This window comes from Aedes aegypti, chromosome 2 (assembly GCF_002204515.2).
Source record: "Aedes aegypti strain LVP_AGWG chromosome 2, AaegL5.0 Primary Assembly, whole genome shotgun sequence".
Lineage (NCBI taxonomy): Eukaryota > Metazoa > Arthropoda > Insecta > Diptera > Culicidae > Aedes > Aedes aegypti.
Window position 1 is genome coordinate 266,732,476 of NC_035108.1, and position 16,622 is coordinate 266,749,097.

Below are 16,622 nucleotides of genomic sequence, written 5' to 3' on the forward strand. Positions count from 1 at the left end.
ATTAGAATGCCTATAATAAATCTATTTAAAATTAGTGATTTTAAAAGTTACACTTCAAAAAGGGCGTTACTCAAAATTTCGAAGATCTTCCCATTCAAAACTCCGTCCAGAGGTTACAAATAACTAAAAACACCTACTTTGAGCCAAATGATGATGGTTTATTTCTTTTGATAATCACGTCCAACAAAAATCCGTACAAATATCTCAGATTTGCTTTGAATTTGTGGACTTATACAATCAAAAAGGCATAACTTCAAAAACGGGCCCTACGATTTTTTTGAAATTAGCCCAGACATGCAGCTTAGCTATAGCAAACGACTGATTAGCACAGATTTGATGGAGATTTTTATCTGATAATAACGGTCAGAGGAGCACCGTGTATTATATATGTGCTAGTTGAAAGGCATATTCTGAGGCCTGTAGATTCATATAATTCTTGCGGTTTTATAGTTACAACCATTTTTTTTTACAAATAAAAATTATTTCAACATGTAGATATATTTGAGCAAAAAAAAAATCTCATTGATTGAATTACAGAAAAAAAAATCATTGATTGAATTACAGAAATTAGGGGAAAAGCACTAATTTTCGACCTACAAGAAATCTGTGCCAATTTTCGGATTTACATACAAAGTAGGCTAAAATCGTATGAATGGGTCGAAAATTAGCACTAGGTCGAAAATTGGTACTTTTCTCCTATATGTTTTCAGTCAAAATAAACGATAAACACCATTGTAAGTTGATAATAATTTAAATAAAATTATAGCTCTCAATTTGTAATAAAAGTTTATAACTCTTCATCGGAATTTGTTATCAAACTTCTTATTCTTATATTTTTTGCATTACTTCACCACTAGCTCAGGGAATGATTTTAAGGTTACTATTCTTATGAGTACTTCCACTGTTATTAACTGAGAGCTTTTTTTAGCCAAAGTTGTCATTTTGCATTCGTATATCGTATGACAGGTACGATGATACTCTATGTCCAAGAGAGTCAATATATGTCCGTTACAAAATGATCCTTGTATCAATCTTCAGGCTTAAAAATGCATTTCAATTATTTGTTAAGGTGATGGGCAGACAACTTTGCTGAAAACATTGAAATAGAGAAAAATAAAACACTTAAACCTATTTTCGATGGGCCACCCTACCGAAATTATTGTGAAATGCTCTATAACGGCTAAGATGAATCGAAGCAAAACATTTTCAAATTTTCCAGAGTACAATTCTGATGAACTGAATACCCGTTTGAGTTGAAAGCTTAATAGATTGGTTACCACCAGCAAGTCACCAATCGATAAAATTTTCAGCCTCAACGGATGTTTGGCTCTCCAGATTTTTGCTTTTGAAAATTTGATGTTTGGCTTCGATTTATCTTCACCTAAAGAGGAAACAAAAACTTTTGTTGTCAAATCAGCCAAAAATTTTCTGATCTTCAACTTCGTTGCACAAACTATACCGGTATTCCCAAAAAAAAAAAGTTTTGATGATCTTTTTTTACAAAGGGTCACCCTAATTTTAACTTAACGGTATTAATATGTTAATTAATCTATTTAAAATTAGTGTTTTCAATGGCTATACCTCAAAAAAGCGTAACTATAAAATTTCGTCTATCTTCTTATTCAAAACTCCACCAAGAAGATACAAATAACGAAACAAACCAACTCTGAACCAAATTGTTATGGTATAATCACGGCCAATGAAAATCCGTTTAAATATCTCAGATTTCCTTTGAATTAGTAAACATATACAATCAAAAGAGCGTAACTTCAAAACGGGTACTACGATTTTGTTTTGAATTTTTCCCAGACACGCAACCTTGCTACATAAAACGACTGACGAGCACTTTCTCAATTTTTTTTCGTATCGAACCCTTCTATTCACTTCGTATTTACACCGAATAGAAAAAAAAAACAATTCCCTATTTTTTTTTATAATCTCATAATTTATTTTTGAAAGCAATTTATTACTATCACATCAATCACAATTTGTTGAGATAACCTATAACGTATTCTATTCTAAGTAAAGCTAATGAGAAAACTTCAAACTAATAGAAACATCGCGTTTTACGCTTAACTAATCCGTCACTTACTCATCACTCTCCACATACATGTGTTTACATAATTTCATCATGTTATGCTAGGTGACATAACCTCCTGATGGCACTCGATCTTGCAATTCCTCTCTCATTCATTCCACAAACATTCAGCCACATTTCAGTTCTTGCTCTTTCCCTCCATTGCGAGCGTAATCTCTTCGATGCTCTTGCCTCGCGTTTCCGGAATGAACAGCGCATTGAAGAACATTCCGAACGTACAACATCCCGCAAAGGTCCACATGCAGCCATGCATTCCCAACACCTCGACCATAACCGGGAAGTACTTGATCACTATGAAGCTTACTACCCAGAGGAACGTGGTGCACATAGATCCTCCAAAACTTCGCAGTTTCTGGGGCAAGATCTCCGAAAGGATCACGAAGGTTAGTGGCAGAATTCCGCACGAGGCGATGAAAATTACGAATGATAAACTAGCGACTGGAATCCAGTTGATCGCACTGACATCGTATCCCGAGCCTTTGAGGTAGGCATGAACTCCCATGGCAGCTAGACCTATGGCTGAACCGAATGCCGTCACGACGTACAGTCCCTGATGGATTGGATAAGAAAGATTATAAAATCATTTGATAGATTGGTTAAAGGTCACTGCCAAAATAGAGTGGCCACTTGCTTGAAATAACGTAAATTCATGAAAATCGTAAGTCTTAACGGGAAATTCTTTTGGTTAAATGTTTGTCCTTCATAGAAAAGAAATATTATTGATGATATAGCAAACAAAACCTTATTTGCGGATGAAATGTCGTTTTTTTTCAAATCAAAAAATAACTTAAAAGCTCTGTCAAAATTGAGAGCCCACTAGGTGTTTATGTCACTTTCTTTTTCCACAGTCTCTACTGGTCTTGCTCTTCTTCAGCGGTTTTCAGGGCACTTAATGCTTAGTTTGTCTATGCAAAAACCAACATTTTATCCACAAATAAAATCTTTTTTGCTGTGCATCACAGGTAACACATGTTAACTATGTATGAAGAACAAACATTTTAGCAATAAAATTTCAAGTTGCGGCATACGATCATTGAAATTTGCGTAATCGCAAGTAAGATTTCCCTTTATTTTGGCGGTGACTGTATGAGACAATTACCTTTCGCTGGAAACGATCAACTACCAGCGTGGAAACGTAAGATCCGGCGATTTGGATAACTCCCACAATGATGGCGGCCACATTGGGATCCAGGTCCGAACCTGATTCTGCGAAAATGTTTGCGGTGTAGTTTATGAGCGCAAAACATCCAGAGAACTGATTTAGTGTAACCAGAACCATTCCGATGAGTATAGCCTTCTTGGTGGAAAATGGCGCTGAAATGTTAAGGAAATTGTTGTTACCGATATGGATACTTTATTGAAAATGTGGGTTCAGTATTACCAAAGTCAGCCAACTTGATAGACGAATCTTCGCTAGAGTCCTTTCCGTTTGGATGAACCTGGTTGATCATGGTGGTCATTTCACTTTTCAGCATTTCCACATGTTCCGGAGAGGTCGTGAAGCTACGAAGATACTTCAGCGAACATTCAGCAGCTTCGAGTTTGTTACACCGAATCAAATGCTGTGGCGTTTCGGGAAAGTGTATAAAACACAGCAGGAAAACGATCGGCAATATCATGAGAATGTACGACGTGATGTGATAGGATAAATAGCTTCCGACGACGAAGGATACCAACGTGCCCATGTTAATGAACAGGATGAAAAATGACCCTAGTGAGCCTCTTATACTGTAAGATAATGAAACAAAATTATAAGGGTATTGTGCAAAGTTAACACATTTCTATCTTACCTATCTTCCGCAATTTCAGTAATGTATAGCGGTACAAGTAAAAATACTCCGGCAGCGCCCAAACCTGCTAGTACCCGTCCCAGGTACAACAGTTCCACGTATCCACCGAAAGCAACGCATGCCCAAAATCCGAGCAGCGGAATGGCTGCCATGCACAAGGAAAATTTCCGCCCGAATTTGTCCGCTGACCATCCGAAAATGACCGTCCCAAAGATGGCACCTACGCAGAGCAGCGAAGCGATCCACGTAGCTTGAATATCCGTCACAGGGCCGGCCTCCAGGGGAGCATTAGCGGAAACAAGTAGCGGCAGAAACGGCGACAGCCATCCGATGGCCGTTCCTTGCGCTAGCGAGATGATGTTAACTGTAGATGATACAAATTAAGAAATTGATTAGGTTTTATTAACTTAAGAAACTAATAAATATATTTTTGTAAGGGGAACTATCAGTAACAGATTAAAAACAGAATATTTAGCCACCCTCTTAGCTAAGGCTTACAAGTAAGTCCTACAACATGCCCATTGCGCCCAGCTCAACCAATAAGGGGGCCTTACCAAAGTCAAACTGGGCTCGACGAAAACCAGACAAAGAAGAAATGAGAGATTTGTTGGGAAGACTGGACTTTGAGTGCATGTTCTTTGTTTACGAATTTTTGAAGTAAATCAACAATATTGTTTGATAACATGATGTTTGTTTGTACCGTCACAGGTTGTCGTCATGTCTACTCTACGTTTTTCAGCAACAATAATGCCACTACAATGTGCTGTTGTTGGAGATCAACGAGAAATCCAAAATTCCCATCCCTTCCAAAAATTATTGTAGTCATTAACCTCGACCAAACCACGAGTTTTACAGTTCTCAAAATCCAATCTTGTTTCCTAAGAAGCAAAAATGATTTTGTAAATAAAATCGATAGAATCCGGCGCCGTAATGCCTAAGAGCGCTTAAGCCTGTCAATGAATGATTGGATAAAAAAAAACAACGGAGAAAGGTTTCGAGCGTGATTGTTCTATATTATTTTTTTTTTTATGGCTATATCGGTCATGCGACTCATAGGAAAAGGGAGTCTATAGAAGATTTTTTCAAATGACAGAAATCAAAAGGAGCAAAGGCGTCGCAAGGGAGCGACAAGATTGAAATTGGTTCGAAAAAGGCGAAAAAGTTGGTTCAGGGAAGTTTCTTGATTTGTAAAAGCGCTAAATCACCTAAAAGTGAGATAAAAAAAATATATTTTTATCTGTTGAAGATAGACGGTTGGTGTCTCCAGCAAAGTTGTAGCACATGTTAATTCAAGACACTATGTCGAAGACACCAAATTTCTATCTTTTATACATTACAAGATATGTCATTTTTTCTTAAATTTTAGTATAACTTTTTTCTAACATTTTTGACATTTTTTGTGCCTTCTACAAAGTTGTTCAACTACCAAAACTACATGTTTTTGCTGAAAATTGCAACTTGCTATCTCTTATGGTAAAATAGTTATTTTTAAATAATCGATTTTTATGGGGCTTTTTTGGACACTAGTTTGGACTCAGATTGACGCACTTGGCGATTTGTGATTTTGAAAGGGCTGTTTTATGACTTTCAATTGACACTAAAAACTTTTGGCCAGAAGTGGTCTATTGATTGTTATGTTTTAACTAGATAAACCATAAAAATGCATTTAATTGCGGTTCCACGAAATTTTATCGTTTTCATTACGTTATTTCATATGAAACATGTTGCTTTTGATACGTTATGGTAATTTTCATTATTTTTTTATTCACTCCCTCACCTACAGACTTCATTTAAAATGGAAATGTTTTTCTTTTTTATTTTTGTTTGTGTCATAACGTTTCACCCAAGTCTTCGACAAAGACACCAACCATCTACCTTCAACAGATAAAAAAATATTTTTTCATCTCACTTTTAGGTGATTTAATCACCTGGCCGCTAGTATCAAAAGAAGCGCTTTTACAAATCAAGGAACTTTCCTGAACAATCTTTTTCGCTAAAACCAACGGTTTAGGCGATATTCTATTACGATCACAAAATCGGCAAAAAAAAATCACTGTGAACTGGTACCAAATATTTTTTCGAAAATAGTTGAGAAATAATTCGTTAGATGCATTTTGCCATGCAAATATTTTTCGGGTTATGCGTAGTATCCACTTCGTAAGTACTATGCAAAAGGATAGGACAAGTAATGGCCAAGAAATACTTCAGCTGTCCAAATTACTTGAGCTGTATCCAGTTGACAAGTAGAGCTGATTTCGTAACATCGGTAACGCTTGCCGTACAAATCAAATGGAGCTGTCACTATTCCGTACGGAAAAATGTGCCGCTCAATTATTCCGCAAGTAAAAGTGACTTTTTGCTCATTCTGGATCAGCTGTCAAAATTACTTTGGTAATAAGCAACAAATTGGGTCCTAAAATGTTTAATGAATTCTCGTTTTTATTCAATAATACGAAAGAGCATGTTCTTGCAACTACTTTAGCAAGTTTTCCCGTTGAAATAACGGCTATATCATTTTTTAACTTCAATTTTAAAAATGGTTCCAAATATCAACCTTGACACTTGTGATCTTGTTTGACATTCACTTTTTCGACAAAAATGCCACAGGGCATATAGTTTTAACACTGGGGTTGTTCCTATCTGACATTTCGGAAGGGACACGGAAAACAAAATATACCCAAAATTCGAGTTTAAACCAAGGGGTGTGACAAAATCTCAAAAATCATAAAAAAAAATGTTTTTTGTACTTAAACCAATGAAAATCATTCAAAAATTGAGTAAACATGTGTTTCTGCCCTAAACTTAAGCGTTTGGTAATAAAATTGAGATAGGGCTTTAGGACCCTATTGTACTTGACCGCTCTACTTAGGATGTGGATACCAGGCTTTACCTTTTAGCGTGCATAGGCACTAACGCATGTGCGTTACGGTGTGACGAATAGCGAATCAAGGCATGCATGTAACCCATTTTAAATTATTATTTCAAGCCCTACCCCTACCTCTTTCCATGGATGAAAATGCACTTTTTGTAACCTCTACCCTTCTCTGAGGGATCCAAGTGATATTCGGACGACTTGAAGAGGGGATAGAGAAAAATGAGTAATTCTCGCTGAACTTTACTAAAGAGCCTATATAACCACGGTATACACAACAAAGTAGGCTATTCCCACGTGTAAACAACGGTTTTCAATGAAAACATGTGTCGTCATTCCTATCGTCAAGCATGAGGCTAGAAAGACAGTAAAAGAGAGCAGGCCTTGCTTTCTCTTGTACTCGTTCTGGTTTGCGATAAAAATGACGCCACTATCAAATGTCATTTTTCGGAATAAAATACCTTATTTCTTTTAACCATGCTAGGTAATATTGAGAACCCTCCTCTCTCACTCTCTTTCGATGATAACAGTTAAATACTAAAGCTTTTGAGAAGTTTTTTGCTATTAAACGCAGCAGGAGATATTAATATGCCCCAGTTATTGAGAGAAAGTACATAAAGAGAGCTGCTCAATTTTCAATCGATACTTTTGAGAAGTTACGCGATATGTTATTCATATTGAAATCACGATGCGGAATGAATTATTCCCTTAAATCAGCTTCCAGTGAAGTATAAAATGTTTACAAAATCTGATTGTTTTAAACGATTGCTCAAGTGATGGAATATGTACGAATTTGTTTCTGAGCATCATAATATACGGTGACAAGAAATGAAGCTCTTTACCACTTTCTTGACCAGCTATTGCAGATAGCACCTATCAACAGGCTAGGCACTGCATAGTAGGCAGAGGTGAATTAATCGATTGCGAATAGGAAGATGGAAGCTCGAACCACAATGCTGACAGTAGAAGCATTAACCAAAGAATGCTAATGTCGCTGCTGTTCGTGTTATCAACATCTAGTTTGCCACGAACTGACAGCGTGAGTACCGGGCTTCAAAGTGTCAGATTAATTTTAAGAACCAAAACAACATCATGGTATACAACAAACAATAAAAAACCATAATTTAAGGTAATAAAAATTGAAATCAGTTTTGTGACAACTACGCCATTAGCGTTCTGCTACTAATATTTCTATTATGCTGACACACGCGGTGCACTCGGTGTCCTTCTGCAATCAACATTACCTTCTGCATATCGAGCAAACGAAAGAATGGTGGCTAAGAAATCTCGATTTTTTCAGCACTCGTTGTATTTATCCAACTCGGCGAGCCTCGTTGGATAAATATACAACTCGTGCTGAAAAAATCATCATTTTGCAACTAGTTGCATAAATAACTATTTAATGAATACTGGATTAAAAACCGATCCGCTATTAGGAAAAAAAGAATAACAAAAAACAAGCAGACATCATTTCATGCTCCTCGATTTTTTTTAAGCACGAAAATCTGGTCTAGTATCCTTTGATGAAGTGCTTATCGACATACGGAGAGAAAATCGGGAACGAAAAATCTACAAAATCACAGCGAGATATGGAGATATCGAGATAAGGAGGATATCGAGATATGGAGAGAAAAATTATATGCAGAATGAAGGGACCGAGGAAATCATCGACATAAGGAGAGATCGAGATGTAGAACATCGAGATGTAGAGAGTCGACTATTCATTTTTGTCATCTTTGCATGAACAGAATTGATTTAATGGAATAGTTTTGCTTTTTTTTTTTCAAAGTAAAACAGAAGCAAATTGATGGAGGCGGTCACCGAGATAGAATTTTTGTGTTTGACAAAAAAAACAGTTAGATTCCTCTATCCCATTTTTTGCGGAATCTTGCATCATTTATTAGCGCAATGCGATAACGGGTCTGTATCGAAATTGAAAATCGTCGTAATTTATCTTTAATAGGTGTCCATACTTTGAACTTTCCGACAATTCATCTGAAGTTATCACTTCGCGAATGGCGTACTTTTCTAACAATGGCAATAATGATGCTCAATAAACCGTCCGGCTATTTTTTTTACTGCTTTACCTTGTTAGTGATAATGCTCGAACGTGAATTCCGTTCCACTGTTGCACTTGTATCAACAACCGCGCTGACACCTAATCGTGTTTTTGTTACGATCTGTCGTCACACATTCCACTAGGTAGAGAACGGGGAAATGAAGCATTTTGATCAAGATATTATTGTTCTAGGTCAGTGGTGCTCAAGCTGCTGCATATTGCGGGCCGCATAAGGCCAATGGTATACAATATTTTAACATCTTACATGATGAACGGTTGTGTCCCTTTACCTTTTCCAAATTCCTCCTTGATAGCTGCTGATGAGGGACAATCCACCGAACATCGAGAGTAGAGGTGAGTTGAGATAGGTGTAGGGTGCGGTGCTTCTATTTAGCCGGTCAAACATTCGCCATGGGTGATGTTGCCAATGCCATCCTTATGGTTTCGGAGAGATGCCAGAAATTCCGTTCTTGGGACACCAAACACAGAAGCACATTCAAAACTACATGTATTTCCGCGAACAAACTACACTTCATTTTATTACACGTACACACAACATACTGGACAAACTTTATTCTAAATCTAATGTACACTTAAATCTACCACTTTAAAATTAGGACGACCGTGAAACTGGACGTGCTCCGTCCCGGACCGAGGTATGATTGATTCTGCCGATCGTCTCGCAGAGCAATTCAGTTGAGGCCGTCTTGCCAGTGTGTCTCTCAGTGTGGACTGCTTCGGACGAACTCCGACAACCACATCTCTCAGCTCTCCTTATCGCGCAGGCTGATAACGGACGATGCTATGGTGATGATGATCTGCTACCTACGATCTAGCTCTTCATGATTGTTTGATGCTGTAATCGTTCTGCTGTGTTGTGGTGGTTGATGTCGGTCAAGGACAAATGAAACCGAAAGTGAATTTTATTTCCAGGGTTGTAGCCTTGTTCCGTTTGCGGTGGCGAACATTCTCACCCACCCAGAAAGTTCGTAAATTTCTGCAAGAAAAATAAAAGAAATCCTCTTCGCGGAGTTGGGAGTGGGAAAGGATGTGATCACCTTTGGGTTTCTGAGGCAATCGGTTCGGCTTCGCTGGTATGATGTTCTTCTGAAGCAGGTAATATGCAAATTCGCTCTACGGGGCGAGTAAGTAATCCTGTAGCGGTTTTAAGAGTGACTACTCTTACAACTCCATCATCTCCAGGGTGTACTTGTACGATCCGCCCTAACTTCCATCGCATAGGAGGCAAATTATCGTCTTGAATTACCACAAGACTTCCAATCTCTATTGGAACCGCTGGCTTCCATCGCTTGGCACGACCCTGAAGCTGGCAAAGATATTCTCTCCTCCATCGTTTCCAAAAATCTTGCAAGCGTCGCTGAGAAAGTTGAAGTAGACTGAGTCGATTGGTGGGAATATTGCTGTAATCTGGTTCAGGAAGAGCGTGTAGAGATTCTCCAATCAAGAAGTGGGCAGGCGTCAAAGGCTGGAGATCATTTGGATCATCGGAAAGAGGAGTGATGGGTCGACTGTTCAGGCAAGCTTCAATTTGAGCTAACAATGTACACAGGTCTTCAGGTGATGCAGGGTTTTCTCCTATCACCTTCACAATATGGTGCTTAGCTGACCGTACTGCAGCTTCCCACAATCCTCCAAAGTGTGGAGCGCTTGGTGGATTAAAATGCCACTGGATTCCTTCTCTTGCTAGCTCGTTAGCGACTATCTCGTGATGTTTGCTGTCCTTAAGCACCTTGAGCAGGTCTTGAAGCTTGTTGCGAGCACCGACAAAATTAGTGCCATTATCGGAAAATATATCCGTGCATCGACCTCTTCTGGCAATGAAACGGTTCAATGCTTGGAGAAATCTGTCCGTAGACAAGTCAGAGACAAGCTCCATATGCACCGCCTTCGTACACATGCAGATAAAAATGGCAACATACGCCTTGACTGGTGGACGTCTAGGTGCGGGTCGGACGAATAATGGACCGAAATAATCAACACCTGTTCTGAGAAACGGACGTGACACAGTAACTCTCGATACGGGTAGGTCTCCCATTAACTGCTGGACTGTTTTAGGTTTTGAACGGAAGCATTTTAGGCATTGGTGTACAATTTGCTTTGCTACGCTTCTGCCTCCTAACGGCCAGAAACGGAGCCGCATGACGCTAAGTAACAATTGCGGTCCTGCATGAATAAGTCGTTCATGGTAGTGGCGTACTAACAAGCGTGTGAAGATATGTCGAGCTGGAAGTACAACAGGGTGTTTAGTTTCTTCAGTTTCCATAGAATGTTTCAGTCGGCCGCCTAATCGAATCAATTCATCCTTGGCTATAAATGGGTTGAACCACCGAAGTGATGATCCTCTCGGGACAGCATTATTGTTGGACAACGCCTTCCATTCTGTTGCGAAAACTTCCCTCTGCACCAAGCGGACCAAACTATCCTCAGCATTCTTTAGTTCCATTGTCGAAAGAAATAAACATTTAGTTCTTTCCATCCTTGGAGTTCGTAGGAGTCGCATAAGACGTAACCAATATGCGGTACAGCGAAGAAGACCGGTGTATGACGAGAATTTGTTGAAATATGCTTGATTGAAGTCAGAGATGGATGAGCTTGTAACCGTGACTATTGTACGCCGTTTTTCGCCATCTTCTTCTAATGCTGTCGTTCCATCTGGCAAGCAAGGCCATTTCTCTTCTTCTTCTTCTAACCACGGAGGTCCATGCCACCAAATCGTATTATCTACGATGTCCTTTGGTGGAATGCCCCTAGAGATGAGATCTGCCGGATTTTCTACGCCCGGAACGTGACTCCACCGAGAATTCTGACTAATGGACTGTATTTTTGCTACTCGATTGGCGACGAAAGTGGTCCACGTGGTTGGAGTGGCCTTGATCCAACGCAGGACACAAGTTGAATCCGTCCAGAAATAAGATTTTCCCGTAAATCGGATTGATTGCGCGACCTTCTCGAAGAGATGTGCACCTAGTAGTGCGCCGCATAACTCCAACCTTGGAATAGTTTGACATTTCAACGGTGCTACCTTCGACCTAGAGGTTAGAAGCCGTATTTTCACTTCGCCTGCTACATTCTCGCTTTTCACATACAGACAAGCTCCATATGCCTTTTCTGATGCGTCTGTGAAACAATGAAGTTCATATGATACGGCTTTCGGGATGATGACGCATCGATCAATTCGGATTTCGTTGAGCAAAGGAAGTTGCTGGTGAAAATTTCTCCAAATCTCACCCACCGTCGAAGGAAGTGGCTGATCCCAGCCAATACGTTGGTTGTCACTGTCCTGCAAGGTCCACAAAAGTTGCATAAAGATTTTTGCTGACGTTATAGCTGCCCCTAAGAGCCCCAAGGGGTCGAATAAAGTAGCGATCACTGCGAGTACAGATCTCTTGGTGAGTGGGTTGTCAGGGTTCAGACTCGGAATCGCATACTGGAATCTTAGAGTGTCCGAAACAGGCATCCAAGTTAATCCCAAGGTTTTGATTGAAGGGTCTGGATCCAAAATGATTCCTTCTGATGTGCGAATAGCTAAATCTTCCTCATGAACTCCATCCAACACAGCAGGACAGTTCGATGCCCATTTACGCAAACGAAATCCTCCACTTGAAGACATTGCTTCTAGCTGACGTCGCATTTCATTGGCCGTTTCAACCCCATCCGCTCCGGTAATAACGTCGTCCATGTAAGTATCATCGATGATTGCTCTTGCCGCGAGCGGAAAACGTTTCTCCTCATCCAGTGCCAATTGTTGCAGAGTCCTGGTGGCTAAAAACGGCGCTGGTTTGGTTCCGTATGTCACCGTATTGAGCTCGTAAGAGAGAGGTGGATCGCTAGGTGAATAACGCCACAGAATGCATTGCAGTGGACGGTCCTTCGTATCAATGTTGATTTGCCGGAACATCTTCTCTACGTCCGAAACAAGCATGATCTGTTTCGTGCGACTTCGCAGTATAATAGATCGAAGATCCTCCTGAACAACTGGCCCTGCCAGAAGTACATCGTTAAGGGATTTACCGGTGGCCGTTTTGCATGAGGCATCAAAAACTACCCGCACCTTGGTAGTAGTGCTAGCCTCCTTGATTACAGGGTGGTGTGGTAGGTAACACCGTTTAGTTGAATCCATTTCGGAAGCTTCCACCAATCGCATGTGACCAAGCTTGACATATTCTTCCATGAAACCGTTGTACTGTTTTCTGAGTAATGGATCCCGTTCCAATCGCCGTTCTGTTCCTTGCAGACGCCGGTATGCGATGTCCCTTGAATCGCCCAACCGTGAAATGGCATCTTCTTGTTTTGGTAGTGAGACGGTATATCGTCCATCTATGCCTCGGGAAACTGTTTGTATGAAATTCTCTTCACAACGTTTTTCTTCCAATGAGAGAGCCTTGCTGGATTCAACCTCTTCACAAGACCAGAACCGAGAGATCAGTGCATCCAATTGTTCCAATGTTGACACATTGCAGCTGATCTGTAGCGAGCGGTTTGAAGTCGTAATGCCACCGCTCACTATCCATCCGAATACCGAGTCATTGAGGGTTGGATTCCCTACACCCAGGGATATCCTCCGACCAGTTTGGAAGAAATCGAAGAAATGTTCAATGCCGAGCACGATATCCACACCGTTGGGCTCGAAGAATGCAGGATCTGCGAATTGAATCCCACTAGGAAACACCCAGTTGTCCGTATTTGTGGAAGTTGTTGGAAGGTTCACCGTTACCTTTGGAAGAATCAAAAAATCCATCTCGCGTGCAAACGTAGACACACGAGATCTTACCACTGCATGTATTCTGTGTTTCACCTTGGTTCCAGTTTGTCCGATTCCAAGAACAGAAATGTCCACCCTATCTCGAGTTACCTTCATCTTCTGACTCAATCTCTCCGTGATGAAGTTAGATTCCGACCCAGAATCCAACAGAGCGCGAGCTGGTACACGATAGCCGCTGTCGTCCTCAATTAAAACAACTGCTGTAGCCAACAAAACTTGTGCCGAATGTTGATGAGCTGTAGCGGATACTACAGACCTTGAGGTTGCAATATTAGATACTTGTACAGAAGATGCACTGCAAGATTCCTGGCCTTCCTGCGAAGTAGATGGCATATTGCCCTCCACAAATGCTGCCACCTTGGAGTCCTTATCCTTTTGCAGCTTGAAACACACTAAAGTATGGTGGCGACCTCTACAATTTTTGCAGCTGTATTTGGAGGTACAATCCCTGGCCTGATGCCCCGTCCGGAGACAGTTCCGACAGAGCCCATTGGATTTCAGAAGATTATCTCTCTCGGTCACTGACAATCGTTGGAACTCTTTGCAATAGAAGAGAAAATGGTCTGATGAACAAGCGACACATCGAGTCCTAGGCGCTTGGGTGGAGCTGTAGCTGGTTTTCATTGGTTGCTGTTTTGACTTCAATTGTTGCATTGACGTGGTCCCTCTGGTGTCAGAAGATTTCGACTGTAAGCAGTCCAAAACCTGAATTCTACGTTGCAAATATTCACGCAAATCATCAAGTGTATCCTGTTCCTTGGTAGATGAGACCTCTTCCCATCCCCTCCGAGTAACTGGGTCCAAACGAGCAGTAAGTATGTTCACCAACAATAGATCCTTGTAGTCGTTTGGATTGATAACTTGATCGAGAGTCTGCACAACTCTCTCGAAGCCTTCGAGAAGAATGTGAAGTTCTGTACCAGATTCCCTACACAAAGTTGGCAATTTGAAGAGCGCCTGTACTTGCCGTTTTTTTAATTGCTTACTGTTGTTGTACCGTTTCAATAACAGATCCCAAGCCACCTGATAATTAGCCCTTGTGATGGGGAGAGGATCTATTAGTGCCCTTGGTTCCCCTTGAAGGCACCCTTTCAGGTAATGGAACTTTTCAACCTCTGGTAGTTCCACCTTGCAATGGATGAGTGACGTAAAAAGGTCCCGGAAACTTAACCACTCGTCGATATTTCCATTGAATGATTGTAGAGTGATCTGGGGCAAACGAACGTGGTCCATATTCCCATGCGCCGATCCGTCACCTACTCGGATTGAGTTTTCCATTTCCTGTGGCCGCTGTAGTTCCTTAAGTTTGTCCGCCAAGAAGGACTTCAACTGGTAGTATCGATCGCTGAACTCCATGCGCTCCTTCTCCAAAGAACTACTTTCCGGGTTGTACTCCTCGTGAGAGAAGATATCCACCACAGCTTCACTGAAGCTGTCCCAAAACTCGTCCAACTTACCCAGTCGAATCTCAATTTCGGTAGCTGTGGTGGTTTCTTTATACAATCTAACGAAACGGTCGATATCACTGAAGGATAATTGAATTTCCTTCAGCCTCGCAGTCAATGCCCTCATCGTCGGTGATTTCTTGATGTCAGGTTTCATCGTTTTCATCATTCACGCCAACAGGAAACGAACCATAGGAGAAAGAGAGGTGTGGTGTAGTACGCTACGAGTTGACCTAGCCTCGGCTAGGCATATACTGCATAAATTTACCCGGAAAAACGAGTACTGATGCTCCAAGATTTCGTAGAATATGCCAGCATACATTTGTCGCCACACCTCAAAACTTCAGATCGATGACAACTCAGGAAATATGTGATTCGAAGAGGAAAAAGGTCGGTGTAGTAGGCAGAGTGCAGGCCTAGCTTCGCAAGGCATATACTGTTTTATATTACCCGACAGAACAAACAGCTACGCTTCAGTACAGTGACATCATGATATTCCGAATAACAACCTTGTGACGTCAGTCCAATCGATTGCGCCAGCAATGACTCAAACAGAGAGATATGCGAAGAGGAGAATTCGAGTGTAATAACCAAATAAATGTCGGCTTCGGCCGGGCATATACTGCGGTAACTCACCTGGAGGAACCAGCAGCTGTGCAAATCCCGGTGAAGTCCGAACAACGTTTACGAATCCAAAAGCTCACTCAAAAGTATATTCAGGGCTCAGCGATAAAATGGCAAAGTCGAAGAGGATAATATTTTTTTACAATCGTGTATTTTCTGCGTCTAGCTTCGGCAGTATACTAATATGTTCACTCACCCGAGAAAACTGTAGATGGCGCTACCTCTTCATGCCGGTAATCCTAGGTGGTCTAACATGCAGCCTTCGTTGACGAATTCTACCAACCAGGCAGTTCAATCCTTCCTCACAGCGTTTGGATGTTGAATGCTTCCATTCCAGCAAAGAGACTATAGCCGAAAACCGAATCCAGTATCTCGAAGATGTTCACTTGCTGTGGCACCAGCTCCAATCCGAATTTGGCGGAATACCAAGTTCATCGACGTGACGGTTTCCCTTACTTAGAAAGAAAGCGTTGCGCCAGTCCAGCGTTCGAGTTATCCCCAGTCCTCACGGTGTGCGTGGTCTTCCTCCGAGTTGATTGTGAAAGCCGTAATTGAATTCCGAAATATGTATAGCTAATCCTTAGGTGCAGTGGTGGGTATCATGCAATGGCCCCATAGATGTTGTCGCATGCGAATATAAATGATGTCCAGTTCCTAAATGGCTATCCTCAGCCAAGCCTATACACAATGGCGCTCAAGCCCAAGCGACGCCGTAATCGAAAGTTGAGGGCTTTATCCAGAAGCGCGATGGCAGTAGTTGAAGTGTAGTGACCTTATGTTCATTGACCTTATTGTGATGTAGCACAACGATGGCGGTCTGAGTCTTCTTTCAACCGAAGCATTGTACGATGGTGCTTATCGGCCAACCTTGATGACGGTCCAGAATCCGGTTCGAAGGACCAAAATGAACGGTTGTGTCCCTTTACCTTTTCCAAATTCCTCCTTGATAGC

General features: G+C 41.0%; 1 protein-coding gene across 1 annotated transcript in view; it reads right to left on the reverse strand.

Moving 5' to 3' along the window:
* Positions 1–1,934: 1,934 nt before the first annotated feature.
* The window catches only part of LOC5574730 (facilitated trehalose transporter Tret1), a 31,397-nt gene continuing 16,709 nt past the window's right edge, over positions 1,935–16,622 (reverse strand). The window contains exons 2-5 of the mRNA XM_021845018.1: positions 3,889–4,252; positions 3,480–3,826; positions 3,198–3,412; positions 1,935–2,648 (exon numbers count right to left, since the gene is read on the reverse strand). Coding sequence (XP_021700710.1) covers positions 2,217–2,648; positions 3,198–3,412; positions 3,480–3,826; positions 3,889–4,252 — 1,358 coding nt within the window. The 3' untranslated portion in view covers positions 1,935–2,216. The remainder of the gene's footprint in view (positions 2,649–3,197; positions 3,413–3,479; positions 3,827–3,888; positions 4,253–16,622) is intronic.